This window comes from Eulemur rufifrons, chromosome 7, assembly GCF_041146395.1.
Source record: "Eulemur rufifrons isolate Redbay chromosome 7, OSU_ERuf_1, whole genome shotgun sequence".
Lineage (NCBI taxonomy): Eukaryota > Metazoa > Chordata > Mammalia > Primates > Lemuridae > Eulemur > Eulemur rufifrons.
Genome location: NC_090989.1, coordinates 62,349,149 through 62,369,400, shown reverse-complemented (window position 1 = coordinate 62,369,400; position 20,252 = coordinate 62,349,149). Strand labels below are relative to the sequence as shown.

The following is a 20,252-nucleotide window of genomic DNA, read 5'->3' as shown; positions in this document are numbered from 1 at the left end:
TGGGACAATCCTGGCACTGTGTTTAAGGGGGTCCCATGGGAATCCCAGCCGTGCACCTGGACGATGTACTTGAAGACCCTCTGCTGGTAGCAGACAGTTGACGCCGGCAGGACTGGGGGGACACACAGGGTGTGGAAGATGGTTGTGTTAGGAATCGGCTCTGCTGATTTCCTTTCAGTGTGGCAGGGGAATGCGACAAGGAGGCATCGTATTTACAGCTTGTCAGCAAATACAGCCTTTGGGGCCATTTGGCTCTTGCTAAACACAAGTGTCTAAACTGCGGGATAATTGTGGTATGTGTTTTCTGTTTTAAAAGTCCTTTTGCATATATACCTCATCTAATTCTCATCCCTCTTTTTTAGATGAAGAAATTGAGGTTCAGAGTGTGTTGATTTGCTTAAGACCAGAGGATGATTATTTGTGGAATGAAGACTCAATCCTAAGCACCACCAGTGTGTTCTTCCTCCACCTCCACAGTTTCCACACTGGATACACTCAGACACGTGATGGATGCACACATATGTGCACAGCACTCATACAGAACATACTCCTCCACTCCCACCTCACCACTACACAGACCCAAGACAGCAATGCCCTTCCCTGAATCCAGCCACCCTGTGCACACATATTCATGAGCATTATGCTAGGCAGTGGGGATAAAATGATGAGCCCGGAGACACGGTTCCTGACCTCACAGAGTTGATCACCTGGAGTCTAGGACGAGGCAGGGATAGGGTGGGGGTGAGAGTGTTGCACTCAGTGTGACAAAAGCAGTGTGGGGGAAGGTCAGGGTAAGATGGAAGCACACAGAAAGGGTACCTACCCCTTCCTCAGGGGGAGCAGGGAAGGCATCCTGGAGAGAGGGACACCCAAGCTGAGATTGGGAAGACGGGCTGAAGTTGGCAAGGCCCAGGGTGGAGTTACCAAGAGAGCTGGGGAGACTGTTCCACACAGAGGACGAAGCATGTATGAAAACTTGGAGGCCAGAGGAGCATGGTACTCTTGAGGAACTACGAGTAGTACAGTGTGGCCAGGGGTGAGGCTCAGGTGGGGAGGTGCTGCCCACCGAGGCCACAGAGGAGGCATGTGTGTGAGTGTGAAGGGCTGGTGAGCCTTGTTGGTATTGGTGGAGTTGCTGTTTGTCTTGAGGGTATTGGAAAGCTATTGAAAGGCTTAGCGAGTGATACTGGTGACAAGCTCTTATTAAGACATTCTCCTTCTGCCCATTGTAAGAATCTATGGGTATAACTGTTTACTGATCCTATCTTAAGTATACTCTGGCTATAGTTTCTGCAAAACTACAGATGTTCAACCTCAGGACACCTTTCCAGTTGAGGCTGCCACCTCCGTTTCTCTTGCTTTTGCCACTCTTCCCAGGTCTCTGTGGCCTGTGCCAGGTTGGCTTGCACAACCACTGTGACCAAGATGCATGGATATGACAGTGTGTGGGCCAAAGAGCTTCTAATTGTTCCTGCCCTCAGCCTCAGCCTTACCCCAGGGCTTAAACTCCAGCTGTCCAGATGACAGAATATCAACTGACCAGACAACATCCCTCATGACTACTGGAAAACAAGGTTAAACTATAATTAGAAGTATGTGGGCTAGCAAATTCTACCCTCATCATAAGCACAAAGAAGCTATGTTAATATTCAATAAGCTATAGAGAATAGAAATAATCAATGAAAATGATGCATGGCTCATACAACATATTCAATAAATAATCAATTGAACAATATTTAGACAATAAGAGAACTCTTACAGGAACTTGTAAGAAGGGAAAAATTCATACATAAAACTAAAAAAATTATGGTAGTTTTATAAATTATATGAAATAAATTATGTTTTTAAAATAAAAAGTATGTATATTTGCTTGTATACGCACACAATATCTTTGGAAAGATTTCCAAGAAAATTAACACTAATTGCTTCTAGGGAGAGAAACATCATATTTCAGAACATATGTATAATATAACTTTATATTGGTGGGAAAAAAATAAAGACAATAATTCGGTATGTGTATGTTTTAGCATATGCACGGGGGCAGGTCACTGTGCCGTCCGGCGCAGCAGCCACTGGCCACACGTAGCTCTGTACATTTAAGTTAATTAAAATTAAAAATTCAGGCTGGGCGTGGTGGCTCACACCTGTAATCCTAGCACTCTGGGAGGCTGAGGTGGGCGGATCGTTTTGAGCTGAGGAGTTCGAAACCAGCCTGAGCAAGAGCAAGACCCCGTCTCTACTAAAAAATAAAAAGAAATTAGCTGGACAACTAAAAATATATAGAAAAAATTAGCTGGACATGGTGGCACATGCCTGTAGTCCCAGCTACTTGGGAGGCTGAGGCAGGAGGATTGCTCCAGCCCAGGAGTTTGAGATTGCTGCGAGCTACGCTGATGCCATGGCACAGAGTGAGACTCTGTCTCAAAAAAAAAAAAAAAAATTCAGTTCCTCAGTAGCACCAGCCACACCCAAGTGCTCAAACACTATATGTGGCTAGCGGCTGCCATACTGGGCAGCGCAGACTGTGCACATTTCCATCACTGCAGAAAGTTCTACTGGACCGAACTGGTTGAGATGAATCCACCCAGACTGGTAACTGACCAATAGGGCTGCAAGGAAGGGACTTTGTACTTCATAAATCTCCATATTGTTTGAATTTTTTTTTTTACAATTACTTTTGCAATTTTACAAAACAAAAGGATGGCTTGCCCCCATGGAAGGTGTTTAGTCCTCATTAAAATCACACCCTACATTTTTTTCATGACCCCTGACATCCCACTCAGGAGTCCAGGAAGGCAGGTGCTGCCAGAGGAGACGTTCCAGCCAGGGGTAATGGAGACCATCCCTGTCCAGAGGGAACACCAGCTTGCCAGGGGCCCTCGGGCCGTGGTTGACCATCATGCCCAATCTCATTCCCTTCTGGGCTGTGTTTTTCAGTCACTTGGAACAAAAATGATTTGAGCATCTACCAACTGGAGAAGCAGAGGCTCAATTATTTTTTATCCTTGGAGCTCTGGAATCTGGTAGGGACAGGTCGGGCACTGGGAGGGCCACCTCGAAGGGACCCCAAGGTCTCCCAGGAGACGGGGCCCTGGAAGGGTGGGAGAGGACACGGCTCCTGGGGAGGACAGCCATCCTGGCATGATGTGACACAGGGCTAAGTTCAAAATGCCACCTTGGGGTCGAATTGGCAAGGACGATGGAGCTGATATCTGCTCCATGGTTTCTCAAACTGGAGCAATGACAAAGGCGAAGAGAAAGCTGGAAGCAAAAGAGATGGGATGGAGTAGAAGCATCCCCAGGAAGCAGGTGGGAAGGAACATCACAAAGGTTTTCGCCTCAAATGAAACTTGGATTTGAAATGTTAAACATCCTTCTGGTTATCATCCACAAGACAGAGTGAAATGAAATTTCCTAAGATTATAAATAAATGGAACAAACTTTGAAACTCTGGTTTATAGTTGCTCTGGGCACCTCATTTTCCCTCCACCTGAAGGAAGTTTATTTCTCAACTGGGATTCAGTTTTTTCTCAACAGCAACAACAAAAACAGTGAAAAAGACATAATAGCTTTAAATGTGGCTCTTTTGAGAGTCCTCTTCCTTTTTGAATCTGGAATTTAAACTGACACATTTGTCTTCACCACTGTTTTCTCTGGAAAGTTTAGAATGGTCCCTCAATAAGCCATTTGTCACTATAAACATAGTCCAGGCAGGAAAGTGCCTTCACCCTTGTTCTCTTTTGAGAATGTTGATCCTGCCATACTGTTTTATACCTCTGCACCTTTACTTACGCTGTTGCCTCTGCCTGGAATATCTTCCCTTCAGGCAGAGACTACTCAGATTCCACTCCTCTTTCTTATAAGATGCAACTCCTCTGAGTCAGAATTGATGTCATCTACTTCCCATTGTGGTTTGTGTGAGAACCAGCAGAGGATGTGTCCATCTCCTGCAAGGGACTGTGAGCCCCCTTGGGGACGGACAATGCCTGTTCAGCCCTGTGTCCCTGCTGACCCAGTGTCTAGTCAGTGGTGGTGTTAGGTGTCCACCTCTGCCTCCACTCCCACGATCACCACCCTGTTCCCTTCAGCCAAGTGAGTGCTATCCAGTGAGCCAACCACGTGCTGAGGGGAAAAAAGTTGTGGTAAGTTGAGTAATGGCCCCCCAAAAAGGTCCACATCCTTGTTCCTGGAATCTGTGAATGTTGCCTTATATGGCAAAAGGAATTTTACAGATGTGATTGAGTTAAAGATCTTGAGACGGGAGATTATCTTGGATTATCTGAGTGGCCCTGATGTAATCACAGGGTCCTTATAGGAGAGAGGTAGGAGATCGGAAAGGAGCAGGCAATGTGAAGATGAAAGCCAAGGCAGCAAAGGCAATGTGGGGAGGCCATGAGTCAAGGAATAAGGACGGCCTCTAGAAGCTGGAAATGTCAAGGATTTTCCCTTAGAGCCTCCAGAAAGGAACACGCCTTGCAGATACCTAATACACACGTGAACAGAGAATGGTCCCAGCCTTCCAGGAGCTCATTTTCTTTTTACTCAAGGGAGTAAACAATGACAGTGGTTGGAGGTGAGCGGTAATGAAGGTCTACACCAAGACAGAAACACTGGGGACAGGGATGAGTGGTCAATTGGGGAATTTACCTGCATTGAAATGGGCAGGAGGGACAGGAAGCCGGAGGCAGACGGCGGGGAGTGTAGGCTCTCAGTTCTGTGCTCTTTCATTGACCACCTCTGCCTAGATTTCAGCATCTCACCAGCCCACCCACCTCATCTGAGTCTCTATCCTTCAAAATGATCTTTATCCCTTTAAAAAGCCCAGTTCATTCCAATTTAGGCTGGGAAAAAGGAAGCTGATTAGACTGATTCCCACTGAGATGAAAACAACTGATAGTGCCTTTAATCTCCCCAGGCATGTGAGTATTTACAACAAGACATTACCTAACTCAAAGGGCTCCGTCTCTGACTGGTGGTTCTCTAAACCATATCACTAAGGCAAGAACTCCATGGCGGGTGAATCTCCTGGTTAAGAATGTTTTCTGGGTTCTGAATCGCCTTTCTTGCACACCACCAGCTGACCACAGAATGTTCTTGTGTCATCTCTGGCCTCTCTCCTGGAAGCTCTTCCAGGTCAAGTCCCTGAGCCCTTTGTTCTTTTGCCCCCTGAGGACTGAACCTGGGGCTTCCTGTGTGGCCAGCACATTCAGTTACCTGATGTTATCAGTTGTTCTCTAGCTGGTTCTCAGGTGAATGCCTGTCTGCTTGACTAGAGGGCAAGTTAGGAAGGGACCCTGTAGTGCGATGGAATGAGATACCGGCTTTGCCAAGTACCAGCATTGTGGTCTTGGGTACATCACTTTAGTTCTCTGAGGCTCTATTTTCTCATCTCATTAGTAACCCCTGTCTCCTAGGGCTGTTGTCAGAGACGCTTGAGTTAACATTTGTACAGGGCCTGGCAGGAGGCAGGTCCTCAATAAATGAGAGCCATGATTCCAGCACTTCTGTGGCTCCTTCAGCAGCCAACGGGGCTGAACGCACAATACCGACAAGGAGCGGCACTTTATAGCTTGCCGCCTGCTAACTGTAGAATCATTCAGCAGAGTGAGATGTTCTCCACAGACCCAGACATTACAGGGCTTTTTGTTTGTCCACTTTGTTTCAAGGATTCTGAAGTGGAATTTAAGGAGTGTTTCTAACAGTGCACCGAATTGGATTAAAAAAAATCACATATTCACCAAAGTTTTGGGATTGGGGAAGACCTCAGAGGTCATCAAGCACAGATAATTTACCCAGTGCAACACCTTCCTGGAGGGTGGTAAGCAGTACAATGCACTTCAAAGATGCCCACACCCTAATCCCTGGAACCTGTAAATAAATATGTTACCTTCTCTGCAAAAGGACTTTGCAGGTGTGGCTAGGTTAAGGACCTTAAGATGGGGACAGTATTCTGCATTATACAAGTGGGCCCAATTTAATCACATAGGTCCTTAAAAGTGGAAAACTTTCTCCAGCTGTGGTAAAGGAGACATGATTCCAGAAGAATGGTCAGAGAGATGCAACGTTGCTAGCTTTGAAGATGGACAGGGAGAGGAAGGGGCCGTGAGCCAAGGAATGTGGGTGGCTTCTTGAAGCTGGAAAAGGCAAGGACATGGATTCCTCTCTAGAGCCTCCAGAAAAAAATATAGTTTTCCTGGCACCTTGATTTTAGTGGGACCTGTGTTGGATTTCTAACTTATAGAACTGAAAGATAACAGATTTGTGTTGTTTTAAGCCATTAAACTTGTGCTAATTTGATATGGCTGCAATAGGAAACTAATACAAGGGGCAACAAACACAAAAGCCCAGAGGCCAGCACGGTCATGTCAATGATTGAAGCAGCTTTTACTTGTCTATCATAAACATACCCAGCAACTTCTCTTGTCTTCTGCAGCATGCTACAGTCCTTTGCTCTTCTGATCACCTTCCTAAATGTACTTCTGTGTAGAAGCTTCCATCTTAAAATGAAACACTGGAACAAATACAACACTCTTTCTCTAGGCCCTGTTTCTGTTCCTACAGCTTAAGAGTAAGCATTTTTTGCAGTTAATTCATGCTTCAATTCACTCTCAAGCCAGGTTTACCTCATTCAGTCAACTTTCAAAATGCAATTGTGGGGCAAATAAGTAGGCATATATGAAATGTCATATGGCCCCCCAAATACCCAGGCCCTACATGGTTCCATCATTGGTGGAAGCAGGCTCATTTTCCAGATTCATCACTGTCCTGAAAAGCAGATGGAAACTCGAAGGCTGGATGGCTACCACTATGATTACAGTCTTTTACCATGACCTCTTTTTTTCTTTTTAGTTTTGTTTTTAGGTTATTTTCTTTTTCTAATTACTAAAGAAATGTAAAATTTAGAAAGTTTGCCACATTCCCACCCGAGATATATTTATCAAGAGATAAGAATCTTAAAACTAGCATTTTTATGCATCTAACCAAAGAAAATAAATAATTGTGTGTACATAAGAGAATTTTTTTTTTTAAAAAAAAAAGAAGCCCCTAAGGGTGTATGAGACCCTTCAAACATTCATTCTCAGCTCTCTCAACTTCCACCTCCCTAGCATAACTCAGAAACCACTCTCTGAGCAAAAAGGCTGAAACGATAAGATTTCCAATCACCAAGGAAATGAGAACCATAGTTAACACTTGTGGAAGGTTTGCTAATTCCACACAGTGCACTAGTTCCTTTAATGCTCATAAGGACCCTATGTGGTATGCACCATTATCATCATAGCTCCCACTTTACAGATGAGGAAACTGAGGCACAGAGAGGTTTGATAGCTTATCCATGGTCATGAACCTAGCATGTGGTAGGGCTGGGATTTGAACCAAAGCAATCTATCAGCAAAAAAAAAAAAAAAAAAGCTACATGCTTAACTACCTTGCAACGCTGCTTCTCAGAAGAGAGGTTAATTGACTTTGCTATACTACATCTATTAAGGCAGGAAAACAAACTAGCAGACTTTATTTTTTTCTAAAAATAAGGATTGAAACAGTGGCTTTATGAAAAATTCAATGAATCAAGACACCCTATTCCCAAAATAATTTTAAAAGACTATTTTTTCTGATTTAAAAAGTAAAAATACACATTCACTGTTGGAATTTTGGGCAATATAAAAAGTATAATGAAGAAAATAAAAATCACGTGGTTTCACTTAGCTGCTTCTATGTGCCAAGTCAATGTTTCTCAAAGTGAGATCAGGAGGCCAAGGATAACGGAATAACCTGGAGCACATCTTAAAAATGTGGTTTCCACCCCAGACCTGCAAAAGTAGAATCTTTGAAGGACAGTACCTTAGAATCCTAATATGCAGCAGCACTTCACAGCTTGCAGCCCTGTAAACTGGAGAACCCATTCAGTAGAATCGCATGTTCTCCATGGACTCAGATACTGTAGGACCTATGCAAATACTCATTTGAAAACTTTTATTAGATGTTCGTTTTGTTTCAAGGAGTCTGAAATGGAATTTAAAGACTATTTCTAATAGTATACTAAATTTGACTAACATTTGCTTAATTTTAAAATTAAATTTTAAAAGTAACAATTAGACTTTGAGTCATTCTTATGTCCAATAAAGTTTGAGAATTGCTGCCCAAGGCTTAACAAGAGAGGTCCAGAATTCTTGGATCCAGAAATCAAAACTCATACTGTCCCCAGAGAACACCCCTTCCATTCTAAAACCAAACTGTCTTTAGGGGAAGTAAAAAAAAGGGGAACTGAGGAAACCAAGCCCCATTTGGAAGGCAAGCTTACGATGGGAGAACACAGGACCTTGCAGATTACTCGAAGGGTATATCCTGGCCTCCAGCTAGACACTGTGCCTAGGTCAGCTATCACTCTACTGTAGCCTCAGAGGGCTCCAAGCAGGGTTTATGTCCTCAGCTCTGAGCCTGATTCAGAGACCTGCATTTAGCTTTGCTTCCTCAGAAAGCAAAATGGCTCCTCTCCATTAATACCAGGCCCATGTTCTAGCTATCAGCCAAACAAAGGATTTTCCAAATATGGAACCAAAAAAAGCATGTGCACTTTGAAGGCCACAATAAAGCTCAAATAGCTAAAACTTATTAAAAAGAAAGCCAACAATCGATGCCAAAAGCGTGAGTCCTTAACAGAACAGCAAGACAAAAGCCAGAAAGAGGAACAAAAATATGCATTGTAGGGGAGGGGCCGGCAGGGAGGTGTAGATTTATATGGAAGAGCTGACATCATTGTTTCCCAATAATACTCAGCATGCAGGAAACAGATGGGAAAGAAGTGGTGGAAGGGGCTACTTATGGTAACAGGGCATGCTCTCTTTAGAATCCTGCCATTTGGAACCTAAATGTTTTACTTTGAAAAACTAAGGATGGGAACTCAATTGCCAGAAGTTTTATTAAAATCTAACTAAATCCTACTGAACTTATCATCTTAAACATGCATGGTGAAATGGAGCTCTACATATCAGACCTGCTTCACTGCCAGCATAGTGTGGCTGGCTGGATCCAAAGCAGACAAAGCCATGGAAGAGGAAGTTAATGTCAAAAAGACATGAACGGAGTCCTGCTTCTCCCACTTCCTGGCTGGGTGACTTTAGGCAAGTTGATAAACCTCTCTGAGTTGGTCCTCATTTATAAAATGGGGACAAAACAGAACTTTCCACATACACACGATGAAAAGAGGTCAAGGTTGGGCATTTATGCCCTACATATAGATTTAATCAAGAAGTGTAATTAGGGTGTCAGCATCATTTTTAAAAGTTTTATATTTTAACGGAATTCTCTGTTCTTCTGTGCTCAGGCAGGACACAGAAACAGCCACAACCAGCAAAACCAACGGCTAATCTTGTTATCATCAGCTGCTCTGCCCCCTCCTGAGGGTAGGTTCACTCCTCTGCCACTGAAGACAGGCTTCTGTCACCCCAGCCAGGGTCTCCTCCTAGTCCCCGATCCTGGTCATTATAAGTCACCTTCAGCTACCTTTCCCAGAGTTTAAGCCTCTTCTCCCCCAGGGTGCACAAGGGTGTGACCAGTTCCAAGTGTCAGGCAAGACCACGTGGTTTCCTGCCTCTAGAAACCAACCACCCATCTTCCCATAGCTCCGTCATAACTCACAGTCAGATGATGTTTGTTTTATCCTTTTATTGATTTTCCCCTGCTACAAACAACCCACTCTGTCTGCTAGTTCTCTTTCACTTGGCTGCCTCACATGTGCATGTCCCCTGCTTGTGTGTCCTCTACACCCCTCATGCCATTCTTCTTTGTACTTCTTTTAGTCGTTTTTCATCTTATGACTCCTCTAGGCTGAGAGCAACTTGAGAGCAATGTCTAGCACATTAGAGTCCCATTAAATACTTGTTGCCTTGAATTAAAAGCCCTACACAAATATAGTTTCTGATTAAAAACATGAAAAGAGCCAGGAAAAGAAATATGCAGAATCACACAAATTAGCTTAATTGCTTTCACAAAGACTAAGATTTATTTATGATTTGCTAGAATCATAGCCTATGTCGTGCTATTTGCTAGTATCTGTAACAGTGAGAGCTGGTATATGTTGCTTTTCGGAGGGAGGAGGAGCGACATTCACCCCTCTCTCTCCAGGGGTGGTGGGAAGGGGGCCTGCCAAAGGCATTCTGGGCCAGCGTCAGGCCATGGGCGTGGTACCAGGGCCTGGTATGCATCAGCCAAGCTTGGACTAGAACAAAGAGTGCCTGAGACTCGATCCCAGAAACTCAGTTGGTTCTGGGGCCCCGCCAAGAATGTGGTTCATACCAAGGAGTGACTGGTGAGGCACTAGCAAAAGGCAGCATTTCTGGGGAGTTCTGTGCAAAGCCTGGGTTGGTTTCTATCCAGGAGCAGCTATTTACCCCCGTGGGGACCATTAAACAATCAAATTCTTGATACTCCAGCACATCAGCAACGTCACTTGTCCTGAGCTTCCAGAGGGCTCTAACACTGGTTTTCTGAAGGAGGAAATAAACTGAATCAATCAACTGCTGTGTTTTCACCATGGGGCTCATCCTGAGAGAAGCACAGTGAGCTGCCGAATATGACCTGCCTTCAGCAGAACTTACCATCTACATGCATATACACAGCCAGTTAGAGAACAGAACAGCAGGTACAATGGAGACCAAATTGGGTGCCTCTGACCCTAAGGCAGTGGGTACTCCAAGAAGGAAAGAAGATTGTGGCTGCAGTGGGAAGGGAGCGACCTGGGAGGAAAAGGTGGGATCTGGTTGGACTTGAAAGCTGGTAGGTAGCCGGCATGATTGCTCACACCTGTAACCCTAGCATTCTGGGAGGCTGAGGTGGGCAGATCACTTAAGCTCTGGAGTTTGAGACCAGCCTGAGTAAGAGTGAGACCCCATTTCTACAACAAATAGAAAACTTATGAGGGCATGGTGGCATGTACCTGTAGTCCCAGCTACTTGGGAGGCTGAAGCAAGAGGATCACTTGAGAGCAAGAGTTTGAAGTTGCAGTGAGCTGTGATTGTTACTGAAAATTTGGCACTTGTCCCAAAGGCCAAATCAGAAGGAAGAGGACAGGGGTTTGAGGAGAAAGAAAGAGGAGTTTATTAATTTGCCAGCAAATGGGGAGGTTGGCAGATTCTGTATCAAAGTACCAATGTCCTGCTTTTGAGCAGAGCTTTTAAGGGTTCTGATTAGCCCCATAATCCCATCTTTGTCTAAGACAATCTTGTGACCTCCACCTGGATAATTCCCTTGATTCATCTCCTGTGGCACAAAGAACAACGCACATTCTCCTGTTCTTCTCAAACATTGGCCTGAGGCACAGATGTAGGTTTTAGTTCTCAAAAAGGGTGAGGGTGTTTTGAAGAGACAGAAAACACTTTTACCCTTTTTAAGGCCATTTTCTCTGTTACACAATGATGCCACTGCACTCTAGCCAGGGCGACAAAGTGAGACTGTCTCCAAAAAGAAAAAAAAAGCTGGTAGGTTTTAGGTGTGTGCAAAAGCTCCTGGTAGAGGGTAAAGTGCTATGCAAATGTCAATTGTTAAACTATGACTCTTAATAGTATAGGATGATAGAAAAACAAAGCAAAGGGAGAAAAACCATTTTTCATAGGTTTTTTGGGCAAAACTGTAAAGTTAATGCCAAATTATGAAATATGCTATTCTGCGAGATGTGATTTGTGCCTAAGACTATAGCCTTGGAAGTCAGATAGATCTACATTTAAATCCTGCCTTTCCCATCTCTATAATCTCAGCAAATGATTTAACCTCTTGGACCTCAGTTTTCTCCTCTGTAAAATGGAGATAAAAATGCCCAATTCTTAAAGATGTCAAAAATATTTGTAAGAATAAACTGACTGGCGCATAGTAAGCAATCAACACAGGTAATAGCTCTTACTACCAAAAGTAAGAGCTAAAAATAACAAGTTCTGATTTGGGACTTAGACTTCTTTCCTGGATCCTTTCTCTCCTTCCAGGAGACCTCCTCTTCCTCCTCCTCCCTTCTATCATCCAGCAGCCTGATGTTGGCATCTTTCTCTATCAAAATTTGCTCTTAGAAAAAAACCTAGTGCCAGTATATATATCCTCCTCTGAATTGCAGTCAGCCTGTTTGCTGCCAGGGGTTCTTTATTTTAAGCCTTAGTTAAAATAATATCCCGGGGGAACAATTAGAGGGATGGGGTGTTATCCAGACTCCTGAAGTTCCAGCAGGCTGTGGCCCTGCCTCAATTAGTACCTGAGGCCGGCCCTTTGAGGAAGGAACACCAAGATCAACTCAACTTAAGTGCAGCAGTTGTGTTTGGGCATAGAGAGAAATGGGTGGGAGATGCACCCATAAGCAAAAAGAAAATTAATTGGAAGGGTGAGAATAAGTGGAAAAATGCCACACTGGCTTAAATAGATGGCAAGCAATGTGTGGGGAAAAAATTAGCTCCAAGTTCCTGGGACTCAAGACTAGTCTGGAGGAGCCACTAGAAGGGGGTGGAGTCTTGGGGCCCAGAGGCCAGGGTGGGCAGGCAGCGCAGCCTGAGCAGTCTGTTCTGGAGGGAGTGAACAATAGGCAGCTCCATCCAGAAAAGCCTATTGCTACTTTGTTTCAGACTATTTAGCTACAATATCTAATGGCAAAGGAGGTGGGTGGGATGACAGTTCTCATGCCCAGAGTCCTGGAACGTTCACTCCATGCCCTTCTTCCACCCACCACTGCAGAGCCACACAGGCAGCCACAACAAAAGGAAACCTTTCTGAAGGGAGGTGATTCCCAGGAACAAACAGTCCCCAGCAAGGGCTTAAGAACTCTCTTGGTCAATCAACTTCTGGAATTCAGAATGTGTTCCCCCTTACCCCTTCCCAAAGAAAAGCCTCCCAGGCTAGCCCACAGATGCCTAATGGATTGGGGGAGGGGCGATGAAAGGAATGCATCAAAAACTGTAGCTCTAACGGTACTGGAGAGCTTGTCCACCACTTACATACAGCATCATCTATGGGAAGACGTGTTCCTAGTTTTAACGTATTTCTCGGTCCCAGTATAGGAGCAGCCTCCAGCACCCACCTCCAGCAGATGGTTCTTTGGGCTCCAGGGTAGGGCTGGGCAACAGGGGAGGGGGCTTCTTTAGCAGCTCCAATGCCTGGGCCTCCTGAGGCTGGAAGGCATGTACTTGGCTGCCAGTGGGGAAGGACAGGCGAAGAGGAAGGGTGAGGCTGTCCCTGTGGTCAAGGGGCTCTTGGCAGAGGTCTAAAGAGTGGGCAGGAAGGAGGCCTGTGGGGAGGCAGCAGTAGCTGTTTCTATTCTCTGTGTGGGTTGTCATAGCCAGACTATACAGAGTAAAGTTACAGCTTGGCCGAAAGTTATCCAGTCAGTTTTCTCCAGGCATAGAGCCTCACCTCTCTCCTTTCAGTTCTTTCTGTTTTTCACTCTGGGAGCCCAGATGCAGGGATGCTTCTCTAAACTCAGGCCCATGAGGTTGCTGTTCTATCTCCACAAGCTCCCCACCTAGGACCTGACTTCTTGGTTCCTGTGGGTCCGGCAGTGGCTGGCTGTGTCTTTCCCAGGTCTTTCAAGGGACCTTTAGTTTCAGGTTGACACTTTGCGCCCGCAACATTGTACGTGATGATCCACTCCACAGTGGCTCCAGGAAACCCCTGCATGAACTGGCCTCTCCACTCAGTGGGGCAAGCAATCTGCTCCCTGTTCCTTTTAGGGATTGATTCATACCATCTAACCATACATTTACTCATTTCATTGGAGGCTCATTCATTCTGTCACGTTTTGTAGGTCGATATGCGAGGGTGAGTTCAGAGTCTCATAATAATAGCTACGCTTATAGTTTACCATGTGCATGCCTCTGCTAAATGCTTTACCCATATTAACTCATTTATTTTCTTGTCAATCCTATTATTTCCATTTCATGAATGATGAAACTGAAGCCCAGAGATGGTAAGTAACTTTCTCCAGGGTCACTCAGCTGGAAACAAGCAAAGTTGGGATTCTATCCCAGGTAGAAAGGTTCCAGAACTCTTCATTGGAGCCCCCAGCAGAGGCACCTGACTTGCCAGGATCAGGGAAGGTTTCCAGAACCTCAAAGCTGAGACCCAAAAGATGAGGAATTACCTGGGGAAGGTATGATAACGATGTGCCAGGCAAGGTGCTAGGAAGGAAACAACTAAGCCAGAGAGAAAAGCCCTCCCTCCATTCTCCATTCAAGGTTAAATCTTATCTTGAACAGGAAAATATTTACCTTCTTTGCTAACACTTTGCTCCTGTTTATGTTTGAGTATCTCATCTACTGCATTGGAGATCAAAGCTTTCGCATTTTCTCCTTCAACTTTCCCTTCAGCTATGACGGCTAACTTCAAAGCTTAATTGGTCCGTTGGCTTCTCAAAGTTTGTTCACGTCCCTTAGACTGTAAGTTGCTTGAGTCTGGAGCTCATCTTTGTCTCCTTTCCATAGTACATAGCACAGTGCCTTAATAAATACCAGTCAAATAAATGAATAAACGAAGTGAGAGGATCATTTAGCTCCAGAAATGTAGAACAGCTACATCTAAAAGTTCCCATTGGCTGGGCCCGGTGGTTCATGCCTATAATCCCAGCACTTTGGGAGGCAGAGGTGGGAGGATCATTTGAGGCCAGGTGTTTGAGACCAGCCTGGGCAATGCATTGAGACATTGGTCTCTACCAAAAAAAAAGAAAATTAGCCAGGTGTGGTGGCACCTGCCTGTAGTCCCAGCTACTTGGGAGGCTAAGACAGGAGCATCACTTGAGCCCAGGAGTTTGAGGTTACCCTGTCTTAAATAAATAAATAAATAAATAAAGTTCCCATTGCCTTATCCTTGTTCTGTGAAATATTGGGGCTTAATCTCATCAAGCTAAAAATTTTATTTGTAACGGGCATTTATTTATTTTTTATGAATCTTCTGTCATCCCTTAAATCAAATATACACATTAAATATTAATACAAATATGTATGTGTTATATATATAAATATACATTTTTTTAAGCCTGATAAGAGCTAGGAAAAAATTTTCAGGAATAAAATGGCAGACTTGTCGAATATTCAGAGGGTGCATTCTCAATGGCCGAGGCTGCTTATCCGGGGAAAAATGCACTACAGGCAGTGGTTCTCAACCCTGCCTACATATGAAAATCATCTAGGAGAGATTCTGACTTCATTGGTCTGAGAGGGGGCCTAAGCATCAGTATTTTTTTTTCTGAATGCTCTCCAGGTGGTTCCAATGTGTGGCCATCATGAAAGCCACTGGGCCAGAGGAATGTCACTTTTTACTAGGGAGTGGGCAAATGAAAAAGATTGCTCAGATTGTAAGAAAGTCCTCAGCTTTTAGAGTAGGGCCAAAACGGGGGAAGAAGATAGTTTTTCCTGTGACACTCTCTTACTTGTCCCTTGGCTCCTGGCCCCAGCAGCCCCAAGCTCTACTGGAAGACCCAGAAGGCTTGGCTCACAGGGTAGAGGTAGGAAACGACCACGGACACACTCTGGCTGCTCAGGGCTTCACCCACAACCTCCCAACCACAGGTGACAACATGATGTGGTTTTTATCACACAGCTGCAAGCAAAGGCCTTCACATTCAGTGGTTAAGAAGAAGAAAAAGAAAGCTATACTATTTTCAGCATCTGCAATAAGGAAAGGATGATCTTCTCCCCCTATTCCAGACAGGAAGAGAAAGTTTGCTGGTTCCCAGGGGAGAGCTGGAGGTTGGGGGCAGCAGCCCCAGCGTTGGAGGGAAAGTGAAAGAGGCTCTGGCCAAATCTGCCAGGAGCCACTTCATGCCATTCATGGGTGTTCTTACCAGGCTGGAGAAAAGTGGTGAAAGAAGAAGGAAACCGGCCCTTCATATCAGGCCTCTGTGCAGCTGGGGGTGATCAGAGTAGGGTCTGACACTGGCATCTATGTGGATACCTACACAAATTGTACAGATGGGGGGGTGTGCGTTTCTAAGGAAAAGTGTTTCTGTTTTTCATCAGCTTCCCAAAGATTAAGGATGACAACTGGCCCTGAGCAATGTCCACTCTAAGCTGAACACCTATTTGTAACCCACACACCTCGCCTTGTCAGATTTGTCCAACTGAGCCTTGACAAATTACAGAAGCACATGACATTTGTTGTTTGTGCTCAGCCTCTGCCTTCCCAGAGCTGCCCCTCAGGCTACGCTTCCCCAGGTTCAGATGACCTGAGCACAGCTAATTATGAGCAGCTTTATCTTCCACTGCAGCTCAGGACTTTCCTTCCCTGTCCAACCAGGGGCTCTCTTTGCTTCCCTATATCTCTCTTCTTCCCTTCTGCCCTTGGGCTCCTAGACCTGACTATTTTTCCCTGTCTCAACCCAGGTTCATTGACTTCCAAAGGTCAGCAACCCTGATGTCAGTCTTGAGAGACCCTCCCCAGCCCCCTGGCTCCCAGTTTCCACACTGACTTATCACCCTCAGCATTCTGGGCTGATCTTCCAAGGTGAATGGCAAAGGGGCAGTGCCCAGCTCAGCTTTTCCTCCTGGGAGCAGAGTCCAGGCCTTGTCTACTAATCAATACATGTTTCAGAAAGTCCATGAGGAAGCTACATTATTTTAGATAAAATCATTAGCACTGACTTTGTTTATTGATGCTACACTATAACAAAAATAAGAACAAAAAAACTATCCAACTAGTTTTAGCTGTGGGAAAAAAGATTCTAATTATTCTTACAAGTAACAATAATAAGCTGCTTATTATGCATGCCTAATTTCCATGTACCGCAATAACGGTGTGTGGATCATTAAGTGGGTCAGTTGCCTTTCATTTCAAAGCTGAACTCTATTCAGGTATGTTCAGTCTTGAAAGTTTGCTGCTCCTGTAGTAGGGCTGTCTGCTTTCAATTTAAAGGAAAAAATTCGTTAGAAGAGAATGTTGGCTTAAACATGGAAGCCAGGGAGGGGAAAGGAGCCTAGCAGCCAGGAAGGGCCCTCTGCATCCTTCGTGATCAACCGTATGACCTTAGGTAGGTCAGTTTGCTTTACCGGACTTCCTTTTCTCCTTCCCAGCATGGGGAGCTCTGACTGCTTTTTTTCCACTTTTTCTTTAGGCAGTAGTCCCCTTCCTTTTTTTTTTCTTAAATGAAACATATGCAGAACCCCAAAATATAAACAGGTGAAAGAACAACTACTTAAGGCTGCCTTTGAAGTATTTTCACAGAATCCTGGGGTTCCCGCTCACCCTATGATCTATAAGTTTGTAAGAATGGGGGCAGGGCTGGCAAGCACACCTACGCACCTCACAGCTTTGGAGGGAGGGCCCAGAATACACCCCCATGGTACAAGGTAGCATCCTAGGAGCAGTCCTAGTGACCTGAAAGCTAACCTGAAGGCCCCTGCATCAGCAGAGGGAGGGAAACATTTCATTCTGAACTTCTGACGGTAGTGGTTAAGATGTATACTTGCAGTTCTCCCACATTCAAAAACGCTCAATCCAAATGATTTTATTTCAAATCCACCTCTCCAGATTGTCAGTGAGGATTCAATGAATTGACTCAGTTATGCTTTGATTTCAAAAGAGGCAGTTTTGAAACCTGTGGTTCCCTAGGCTCTAAAATACTAACCCATTTGTCCTAATGACACAGCAGACTGCAAACTCTAGAATACCACAGGAATATCACACCACTGCAAATTACTAGGTGGTGCTGAGTCTTCAAAAAAAGGAAGTGAAACAAAAGCATTGCACTGTTTTTGAGATGCATATTTGATATGGACTAATCAAAGAGTTTCTGAGATTATTTTCCTAGAGACAGTGTTATTCTGTGCAGTTGCGTGCACTTAAGATTTCCCCTGTGCTGTATATATCTACATATAAACACAGGGACCGGGCCATATAGTGGGCTATTTTCTCTCTCACTGAAGCTTCTAAAGACAAGGCCTTTTTGTCACGGTAAGTGCAGGGCCAGTCAACCTTACAAAAGGAGTCATTTAATGCTCAATTTTCCAACTTTCTTATGATTAAAAACTTCTAAGCTCAAATGCTGTTATTGTATTCCAGATTGTTTCCTTTCTCCCTTCCCCAACAAATGTTTAAATTGTCTCTACTCTGCCAGATTCCTTTTTTTTTTCTTTCAATCTGTCCTTGAAAACAGAGAAGCTCTCCTTTTCTCTTACTTACCCTAAACTATTTTAAAATCGGGGCCCTCTGACCTTTTTTACAACACCCTTCTTGTCTGACACACCAAATGTTAATCTGAAAGCCAAGAGGAGGTAAAGGATCTGGGGGCGTTGGGGAAAGGGGCAGGGGCAGGGGAGGTGCTATATATTTGGCATCAGCTCAGAAATTCAGAAAATGTTTGTGCAACCACCCAGTTAGGACCCCCCTCCCCAACTGCCTTCTAGCACATTAATAAAAAAAGATGTGAGCGGATGAAATTGGAGAGCCCAGGAGGGACAGCTAAGGCAATCTTAATTATGTGCCCTGGGAAGCCCACGGATCACCACCCCACATGTCCACCCCTCATCCCTCCCTTCCGACATCCAAAGTTTAGGATCAGGACCTCTGCAGCTTCCACCTCACCCCCAGGGGTGGCCGGTTAAACTTGTAGCAGCACCGCCACGAACGGCTTGTGTGAGACTAATCGAAGGACAGACAGACACAGCCTCTGCACGTCGGGAGGGCAGTGCTGTGCACCTTAAGAATCGTATATGTTCTTTAAGAAAAAAAAAAAAAAGTACACAGAGCACACAGGCCTGGAATACATTAGCTTGTGAAATGAATCTAACACAACCCAAGAGAGTCCATCTCTCCCTCAAACAAAAAGAAGGGGGAAAAGGCGAAGAGTGCACATTACCATCCTGTCCCGAGCTTTCCAGATACTCCGTCAGGTCACAGCCAAACGCACTGGCGGCTCCCTTTCGTTTCAGCTTCTGCTTGGCACCCTTGTTCTTCATGAGTTAGTCCCAAAGAGGCTGCCCCTCCGTGTCGCCCTCCCCTCTGCTTGGCACCGCGCGTAGGACGGTCTCCCGGCTTAGATCACTGGCTGCCCCGCGGCTCTGGGGGGCCGCATCGGCGAACGGAGGAACTCGGGCGGGGCCCGCGCAGGGAGCCCGCGGGGAGCGAGCCGGGTGCGGGCGGGCGCGGGCCGGGGCGCGGCGGGGAGCGCGGCGCGGGGCTCCGGCGCGGGACGGAGCCAGCAGAGCCCGAAATCCCCCGGCTCCTCCGGGGCCGCCGTGCCGCAGGCCGTGCAGAGCTGGCAGCTGCGGGCCGGCTAGCTTGGGAGTGTCACTTCCTCACTCGAAGTCCCAGGGACTTTCACGGGCTCCTGCGGTGTCTTCGGGTGTTTTTCCTCCGCTTCAGAGGCAGGGCGAGCTCCGCTCTCCGCCTTCCTCGGTGCCCGGAGAGGACGCGAGCGCGGGGCAAATGGGCTGCGGCGACGGGCGAGGGACAGCCCGGGGGCTGCTGAGGGTCCTGTGCCCGGGGCCCGCGGTCTTGCCTTCAGACGGCTTTGGTAAAGCGAAAAACCAGCATCCTGTCCCTCTCGCCCGCCCTCACGCTTTCCTTTTTTCCTGTCTTACAAATCCTAGGATCATCCAGCTCAGGAAACGCTGGAAGGAAGTTAGCTAGGGAGGGGGGCGGAGGGTGGAAATTTTTGGCAGCTCCGAGCTTGTGTGTGTGTGGAGCCGGAGGAAGTAGGTGGGTGGGTTGAGGAGCGCGGGGTGGGGGAGAGATCGCGCTCTCCTGAGAGCCGTCCTGCGCCTCGAGAGCCAGCCCCGGGCAGCCGGAGGAAACCGCGGCTCTCCGAGGGGTCCCGCCGCCGCGAGCCGCCGCTTCCTGCCGCGCCCGCGCGGTCTCCGGGGGGCGGGCGGAGGTGCGCGGGCTTTCTGCCGCGGGTGCTGGACCGGGCTTGCAAACACTCTGCCCTGGTCTCAGCCCATTGTCATCGTGTCTTTGACACTTTCTATTTCGGTGCCCGCCTTTCTCCTACACAAACACTTAGAGTAATGACAGAAACAAAGACGGGACTCCGGCGGAGGAACCTGACAGGCGGTGGCTCTGCTCTGGCCACTCCCATGTGTCCCCGCCAGTCCACGTACCCCAAACCAGCTCTGCCTCCCACGCCGAGGTGAGGCTGCCCGCGGGCCAGGGAGGCTGCAGCCGCGTAACCACTGCCCGGGAAATCAGATTTCTGGTTACAGATTCAAGTTCTCTCTCTTTCCTCTCTCTCTGTCTCTCTCTCTCTCTCTCTCACACACAAGCTATTACTGTAAAGTTCGCTAAATGGAAGTGAT

At 46.2% G+C, this 20,252-nt stretch overlaps 1 protein-coding gene across 1 annotated transcript in view; it reads right to left on the bottom strand.

Moving 5' to 3' along the window:
- Positions 1–18,981, bottom strand: part of ARHGAP31 (Rho GTPase activating protein 31) — a 111,820-nt gene extending 92,839 nt beyond the window's left edge. Inside the window, exon 1 of the mRNA XM_069472663.1 lies at positions 18,815–18,981. Coding sequence (XP_069328764.1) covers positions 18,815–18,914 — 100 coding nt within the window. The 5' untranslated portion in view covers positions 18,915–18,981. The remainder of the gene's footprint in view (positions 1–18,814) is intronic.
- Positions 18,982–20,252: the final 1,271 nt, after the last annotated feature.